General features: G+C 42.5%; 1 protein-coding gene across 2 annotated transcripts in view; it reads right to left on the reverse strand.

Annotated features, from left to right (window-relative positions):
* The window catches only part of LOC147032859 (thimet oligopeptidase-like), a 74524-nt gene extending 66291 nt beyond the window's left edge, over positions 1 to 8233 (reverse strand). For both annotated transcript variants that reach the window (XM_085870798.1, XM_085870797.1), the window contains exons 1-3: positions 7831 to 8233; positions 7247 to 7395; positions 1717 to 1824 (exon numbers count right to left, since the gene is read on the reverse strand). In XM_085870798.1, coding sequence (XP_085726924.1) covers positions 1717 to 1824; positions 7247 to 7395; positions 7831 to 8044 — 471 coding nt within the window. In that variant the 5' untranslated portion in view covers positions 8045 to 8233. The remainder of the gene's footprint in view (positions 1 to 1716; positions 1825 to 7246; positions 7396 to 7830) is intronic.
* Positions 8234 to 9063: the final 830 nt, after the last annotated feature.

Here is a 9063-nt window from a genome sequence, read left to right on the forward strand (position 1 = left end):
TTCTAAGTTCGTGACCTTGTGACCTTGACCTTGGGACGAAAATGAAAAATCGAGCTCTGTGGGGCGATGCGGGTGCCATTGGGCTAAACAAATACCAAAACCCCTGCCAGATTCGACAAACCCCTCGGAGAAGAACATTTTTATGTCAAAATTCGCAATTTTCTAAGTTCGTGACCTTGTGACCTTGACCTTGGGACGAAAATGAAAAAAAAAAAATCGAGCTCCATGGAGCTATGCAGGTGCCATTGGGCAAACCAAATACCGAAACCCCTGTCAGATTCGACAAACCCCCTTGGAGAAGATGCAACTTGAAACCGGCTACCCCCTAAAAACACATGTTTTTTGGGCGTGGCTCCGCCCATAATGGGCGCACCATGCCCATTCTCAGGAAAACACAACGAGATCATGACATAAACCTCCCACCCACATTTTATCAGGATCGGATCAAAACCCACGGAGCTATGCTCAGGGCATACAGACAGACAGACAGACAGACAGACAGACAGACACACCCATAACGAATATAGTGTTCACTTACTGACTCGTGAACAAACAAGTTTGAATTGCGAACATACCCCATGGGAGTTCATTCGTACAACTCTCAGGTGAGCGATAGCATGGACGACAGATAGTTTGAGAGTTTGATGAGATTTTCATCGCATCACAAAAAGATACACAAGAAAAGTCTGAAGTGACACAGGGTAAGACCCCGTGGGGTATTCCACCACACAGGGTAAAAAAAAGTTTGCGTTTAATGCATGCTGGAGCAGATACCAGAACCAAAATTAAGAAGAAGAAACTCTCTAACCCACTGTGTCTGGGTCTATTCGGCAAAATAAAAGGAAAAGCAATCTTCATTTACTGATATATTTTGTGGACTAGAAACCAATAAAGATAGCTTGGATAACAAACTGGAGATATAAAATTAGTTTGCTTTTACGTGTGCTCGAGCCATTACCGAACCCAAAATGAAGAATAAGAATCTTTCCAACTCACCGTATTTCGTTTGTTTCTCGGCTTTTCCCATTTCATATGAAACCCGATGTACATACATGAAGCAAAAACATGCATATGGCTTTTGTACACAGATAATACATCTTGGTTATATACCTGGGATCATTCAAATTGTACTGGGCCATGGACGAACACCTAGGCCTGAGGCCTGTCGATCTGTGCTGCTTCATAACCCGATGTAAATACATGAAGCACAAACATGCGTACAGCTTATGTGCATATGTAATGCACCGTGGTTATATACCTGCGATTATTCCAATTGCACCGGGCCATGGACTAACACCCAGGCCTAAGGCCTGTCAATCTGTGCTGCTTCATGCAATAGCAGCGCATGATTTTATTGGGGTGGAGTCAGGCCAACTGTCCAGCCAATGGGTGCAAAGCAGTGGAGTGGAGTCAGGGCAGCTGAACAGACCCATGTATAATTTATGTGATATTTTCTAAATCTAAAAAGGTCATAACTCTGTGAAAAATTGACGAAATGCCCCGAAACTCGAACTTCCTCTGTAAGTTATCATAACAAAGCCATGTACCAAGTTTCAGTTGGATACGTTAAGGGGTATGGGGAAAGAAAAGTCGGAAAAACCACAGGTGGAACAGACAAAGCTGGAGCACCTTTGCCACGACATTACAAAGACAACAAAGAGGACGAGAGGGAAAAAAACCACAATATCGTAAAGGAAAGATGAAAATGTGGCTCACATCCTGAATGTCAGCGGGCAGATGAAGGCCATTCCGACGACCCAGTTTTAAAAGTCGCTCAAGCAGGCGCTGCGCCTCGGGCTTAAGCTCATTTGGTTGGCACTTCTCCTGCAAGGAGGCAAGGTGGAGCAACAATGAGTATAATACATTACTCAGCCACAAAGCAAAGCAGAATGTCAAAACACAAATAATGGGTTGCGTATATAATAATACAAGCCTCATGCAAGGAATCTAGCAATGGGGTGAAAAGACCAGAAATCAGGAGAAAATTGGTGTTATTATGAACTGAACAATCAATTTAGGACAAGTAGTGAAAATTTTCTTGCACTATGACCTATTTCTCAAATTGTAAACTATTGTGCAAGTTATCCATATCTAAGGCCATGTTCAACTTCCCTTTTTTTAGTGTATTACTGCATTATTGAACTCTATGTTCATGCCAACAGAAGCCAGCACCAGGCAAATCGGTCTATTATGGTGATGGTACTTGGCGACTTTTCCCCCACCATCTGAAAAACACTTTAATGTGGCCAAGAGACCATTTAAAAAATCATATTATAAAAACAAACCAACCAACAAAAATAAAAAGAACAAACAATCTGTAGGGCCAATTGCAATCTCCCTGTAAGACCGGCTTACAAACCATGCTTGTAAATTTGGCATCTTGCGAGCTGATGATCAAGTGTGATGTGCAAATGATTCTTTTTCAAGGGTGTTTTGTATTTCACAAAATGTGATTTGTTCAGCTTTTAAAAGTTCATTTGCTGATGTAATGGAATTTTATTTATATAATATACTATATATCACTTATTATCTGCTAAACAGCTTCAAACTCAAGTAATTACATTGCTTTACAATTATACTTCCATGTTATACAAATTGCATTATTGATACCATTCGAGCAGCAGTTACATTGCGACTCAAAAATAAAAATAAAACTTGGTGGACAGGTCGGGTGTGTGACAAGGATGAGTCGATTCAGTTTTCGTGAAAATTTGAATCCAGATCCGGATACGAGAATTTATTAAGATGATTTTCTTCACCTTTGAGAGATGGGGGCAAAAACTATGTATAGCATGATATCTCAAAACGTTGTGGACAAGTTATGACAAAACTAGGTGGATGAGTTGGAGAGGTGACAAGAACAAGCCAATTCGATCTTGGTTCAGGTCCGGATTTATATCCGATCTATCAGTGGGATGCAAAATGTAAACTGTTCAGCCTGGTGGAGGAATGCGCTCTATGAGTGCCATTCCGTTTTGCCAAGTGTCACTCCATGAATGATTTTTCATGACTTGCAAAATCTAAGATTTTTCAAGTATATTGGTCAGTCAATTTTGTTATTCTGTCTGTCTGTTTATGTCAATTGCCTACAGGTCACAATTTAAAACTGACGTTCACGAAACTTCACAACATGGTAGAGAGTTTGACATGAGAAAAAAGCCAATTGTTTGAGGTCAAAAGGTCATAAGGTCAACAACTTGGGTGTAATTTCTAAAAATCCTCAATTTTCATCCGGTTTAATTGAAATTTGAAGAGGATTTATATTTCAGGTCACTGAATTCAACTAGCCAATTATATTTTTGAGGTCAACATTGGCTTAAATGTCAACGTGGGCCAAATTTCTAAAATTGTCAATTTTAATCCGATTGACTTGAAATTTGAAGAGTTGCTGCATATTTGGTCATCAAATTCAACCACCAATTCTTTTTTGGGACAAATTTGTTTCATGGATTTTGCAAGTTTCATTCTCTGCACGACGTCTTCTTCTTCTTCTTGTTTGTTTGTTTGCAAAATATCTCAAAAATTTGTGGACGGATTCAGATGAAATTTGGTGGAGAGTTTGGGTATGTGACAAGGAAGAATTAGTTTAATTTTGGTGAAGATCTGAATCTGGATCCGAGAATTTTAAAGTGATTTTTCACCATTGAGAGACACAGCAGGACATCTCAAAAAGTTGTGTACAGATTCGGACGAAACTTGGTGGACAGGTTGAGTTTTAAAAAAGGAAGAATTTATTCGATTTTCGTAACGATCCAAATGCGGATCCAGATCCTCAAATTTTCGTGATTCTTCACCGTTGAGTGATGGAGCTAAAACGATATATAGCACGATATCTCAAAAAGTTGTGGACGGATTCGGATGAAACTTGGTGGACAGTTTGGATGTTTGGCAAGGACGAACCGATTCGACTTTGGTGAAGATCTGAATCTGGATATGAGAATTATTTAATTTTTAAAGTGATTCTTCATCATTGAGAGATCGGGCCAAAGGCGATAATATTGTTGTGGGGCCGAGTTTCGGTGGCAAGCACAACCGCGAGATGGAGCAGTAGAGTGGGCTCCACCGAACACCCAGAATCTGGATCGTGTTTCTCGGAGAACTCCGAAAGGCACGGGTCCCTTACAGGACCCTGAATCGCCAATAATTTGGCCGCGTGGAATAGGGTAAATTGCCAATTTCAATATACGTAAGTATCAACGTGGCAAAGCAAAAGGGGAATTCACACCGTCGGCAGGCCTCGAGTGGAACGAGCCGTTATCGTGCTCGAACTGTGTGTAACCCAAACGGATGGTAATCAAGACCCGTCGGTCCAAATGCATAATTTGCCGCTTCCCAATTTCCCAACACGCACCGTGCTAAGCCAATGAAAGAAACACAGAAACGAGCTGATACATTTAACAAAAGGGATATTTATTTACAATAGGCAGGGAGGGGAACACAGAAGAGCAGAGTTATCCGACTATCAGAAATGCAGTCAATGTACAAGCAAAAGCACTTAACAAGACAGGCCCGCAAACAGACACGCACACCCAAAATGAAAATGGACCCTCTGGGTCTTTATTCGGCTCTCCAGGCGAGGAGGATAGTTCAGCTGGGCGTCAGGACGTGCTGGCTACCTGGCCGCATTCGAGCGGCTCGATGTCCGCACCTTCCCGGAACACCAGTCGCCAAAGGACGGACCAGGGCAGCCGAACCCAGCGGAGGCGAGACGAGGCGATCTCCCCCGATGAAACTCGACCGCTCGCTGCAACGCGCCGGACAAGACACCCTCAAAGCGTGGGATGCAGTCTGCCGCAACCCCAGGCAGAGACGCGCACTCGAGCAGACTCAGGACCAAAACTCCTTGACGCGACGACCCGACAACCACGCTGCCGTCGCCACGATCACCTGGTCTCCAGAACCCTCGTCATCCAAGCCAATCGCCCCAATGACTACTCACCACTCGACTTATCCTTTCCCTCCCCCGCGGGACGAGGAAAAAACGCTCCGAGGTACTCGCTGCCGGATTGGACGAGGGGCTGTCGGGTGACTCGTGGCCAACGTTGATTGGATGAGCTCACGGTGGGCGGAGGGAACCTCACCCCTGTACGTGACACGATGCACGTGGGCGATGGCATTGTCATTGTAGTTGGTGATGGAGAGGATGTGGTTGTTGTTTTTGTGGATATAAAAATCCTAACTATAAAATAATTCCGCAGCGCACAAACATTTAATTCCCATTAGACTCGGGATGGGACCCTAACTAGAAACACCTACTTACCGATACAACTGATCTATAGGACTCTGGCTGTTGTGTGCTCATGGCTTCCAGATTCGTAACAATATAGCATGATATCTCAAAAATGTATTGATTGGGCCCAATATTTTCTCGTGTATCAGGCATTATGTGGCGGAGGTAAGCGCTCTACCGAGTGTCCTTCTCGTTAAATTTTGGTTCAGGTCCGAATCCAGATCCGGCCTATCAGTGAAATACAAAAGGTAAACTAATCAGCCTGGTGGAGGTATGTGCTCTATCGAGTGCCCTTCTAGTTTTCCCCCTTTTTATTCCTGTAACTCTAAGTTGTCACCACTTGGGAATCAAATCCAAAAAATCGTTACATATTTCATGTGGCCAAAATGTTGATTGCATACCAAAGTTTCATCAAAAAAAGAAAAAGGATTAAAAGTGTGTCCGTGATTACATTTTTTGGTATTTCACCTTTTGAACCTACTCCAGGGGACAGGGCCAAAATGATATGGCTCTTGCACCTTCCTGCCATTTGGTGATCATAACTACCAAGTTCGGTGAAATTCTGCACAACAGCTTTGGAGGAGATAGCATGGCCACATCAGATTATTATATCCCTCCACTGTTTTCAAACTGCATCGGGATAATTAATTGTTGGTTGACAAATAACTATTCATGATGAGATATTCTACTTAAATCAAAGTTTGTGGGTCTACTGCAGTTCGGAGCATCCATGATATAATTCCTGGACTGGTGTGTGTGTGTGTGTGTGTGTGTGTGTGTGTGTGTGTGTGTGTGTGTGTGTGTGTGTGTGTGTGTGTGTGTGTGTGTGTGTGTGTGTTTATCATGCTGCTCCTCTTACAGTTCTGGGCTGATTACATCCAGACTTGCTGCATCGGATCAGCATGATCCCAATTCGTGCATTGGGGTGTTTTTATCTTTGCCGTTGGTCTTGGAAGGGGGGAGAAAATGGGGGGGGGGGAGGGAAAAGAGGGGGAGCACGCAAATTCTCTATGTGAATGTGTATCGTGTACCACTGCCTCCAAGTGGGGGAGCGCTACACGAAACTCTTCACTACAAGATAAAAAAAAAATCCCTCAGCCAGCCCAGTGGATCCATCCAAAAGAGGACCACGATTACATGGACTTCAAATGCTCCTCCTCCTCTTTCTTCTTCTTTACAACCACAAGCCTCCATCATTCACAGTGTAGTATTCCTGTCCCCATATTTTTCAGACAGTGCATGTGAAAGAATACATTCCCACAATTTTCACCTATCCATTTTGATACAACATTTTAACACTGTGCAACTTTATATTTGACCATTGGGCAGGTTCCAACAATATACGTTTTCAAAAAATAATCCATTGAGGGTTATGCTGCTTGAGTTACTCAGGGTCACACTTAAAACTCGATATCCACCTCCAGCTGACAAGCCCCCACCGACGGGGCTCCCTCATTCACAATCTTGCGATTCATCAGTAAAAATAGCAGATGGGTAAACTAATTTTTTTTTTAATTAAAATAAAAACTACGAGGTCATTTATGATGGAAAAAAAACAAATTGTGTACAACCAGAACTACTCAAAGACCTTTATAATTATATGGGTTTTATGATCCCTGGTCAAGTCGTTTAAGAGAAAATTGTAGGAGAGACAGATAAGACAAGCAAACAGAATAAGACTTTCATTATATAAGAAGAACAATTTACACCAAAATATGAAACTGAGCTATTACCCAAAGCTGCAACAAAACAAAGGAGTCTCATTTGAAGCTTTTTCTCAATATATTCCACAGATTCAAATAGTGATCGCTAATTCTCAAAAATCTTGGTTTATAAAAACATACAGCAGTGTTTAAAAAAAAAAAAAACCTTTAAATGGGCCGTCATAGTACCCAGTTCATAAATGACTGGATTCATTCAAGTTGCGTTGGCGACCAAACTGACAAGTCTAAACACCTTCCCAAAGCCTCATAAATTTTAGACATAGACACGTGCAAGGGAAGAAACAAACATTACCTGGAGAGCGATTAACCTTTGATAAACGTCATTTTGCATGCTCATCTCGATCTTCAACTCTGACAGCATCTTGTCGGCCTTAGTGCTGGCTGAGCGGATGTCTTGGCTTGTAAACACATGCTGTGGGAAATCCAGCTGATTCTTCTGGACTGGTGTTTGGGGTGGAGGGTGGAGGGCAGGAAGAAAGTTGTGAATGGCAAGAGTGGAATAAAGAATCACAGGAGCACTGTGCCCGATTCAAGTACGACCGCCGATTGCAGACATTCCAAACCAAGAGGAAAGTTCGTGAACAAACTTTTGATAGGAGTTTGATATTTGGAACAAGCAGGAAAAAAAATTAAAAATATATATAAAAAGTAGGTATTATTAAATTAATAATTAAAAAAAATTAAATTAAAATCAAATATATATATATAAATATATATATATATATATAAATAAATAAATAATTTTATTTATATTCATTAATTAATTAATATAAATAAATAATATTAAAAAATAAAAATAAATAAAATAATTTGTGACGCGGACGCGATCCGGACCCGGCTTTGTTTCGAGTCCCTTGTGGTGATCCGGTCACGTACCTACGAACATCGCTTCCACGTGCGCCAAGGGAAGCAGCGTGTTCTCATAGGAAACGTCTTCCAAAGGAATTGCGGCCACGGCGTCGTGTGCGGCCCGGAATTGGGCCGAAAGGGCCGCGGCACGGGTGTTGATCTCGGCCACATTCAAGTCCCAAGTCAGGAGGTTCGTCGGGCAGAACTCGGCCTGCTTGCGGTTCGCATTGGAGGGTGCCATGGCTGTGCACGAACGATTCCTTTAAAATCTTTGTGTCCGGTCGAGGAGCCTTCGCTTCGCGCACAAGGAAACTCTTCACTACGAGATAAAAAAAATACCTCAGCCGGCCCAGTGGACCATCCAAACGAGGAGCACAGTTATATGCACTTCAAATGCTCCTCCTCCTCCTCTTCTTCTTCTTCTTTACAACCACAACGATTCATTCCCACGTTCCTGGGGGGTCGGTCGGGGGAGCTTGGCCCAAATCTTTCATGGACTGGTTGACCGGGCCTGCGTTTAATCAAGGCTATTAAGGCAGGATTTGAAATTTATTCAAGTTGCCAGCGATAGCTCACCGACTCTTCGTGAAGGACATCAAGGGATGTTTAACGACGACCAATTAACGCTGGCAGACGGGACATACAGTTTAAACGTCCATCCGAGGGACGGCACACAAACACCAGGAGGATAGTTTATAGTTGGGTCGGGATTCGAGCCCAGGTTAGACAGTTTTGGAGACACGTGTACATACCTCTAGGACATCTAGCCAGCCCAGTGCGATGATGCATTGTACAAACTGGAAGGACACTCGGTAGAGCACATACCTCCACCACGTAATGCCTGATCCATGAGAACATATCAGGCCCAATCAATACATTTTTGAAATATCGTGCAAAACAGGACTATATCGTTTTTGGCCCGATCTGTCAATGGTGAAAAATCACTTAAAAAATTAAATAATTCTCGAATCCAGATCTGGATTCGGATTTTCATCAAAATCTAATCAATCGTCCTTGTCACACACCCAACATGTCCACCCAGTTTCATCCGAATCCGTCCACAACTTTTTGATATATCCTGCTACATATCGTTTTTGGTCCGATCTCTCAATGGTGAAGAGTCACTTAAAAAATCATAGTAGTCTGATTCGGATCTTCACCAAAATCTAATCAGTTCTTCCTTGTCACACACCAAAGATGTCCACAAAATTTCATCTGAATCCGTACACGACTTTTTGAAATATCCTGCACACAGACAGA

Source organism: Eptatretus burgeri, chromosome 2 (genome assembly GCF_056783735.1).
Source record: "Eptatretus burgeri isolate ZD-2024b chromosome 2, Ebu_testis_v1, whole genome shotgun sequence".
Classification (NCBI taxonomy): Eukaryota; Metazoa; Chordata; class Myxini; order Myxiniformes; family Myxinidae; genus Eptatretus; species Eptatretus burgeri.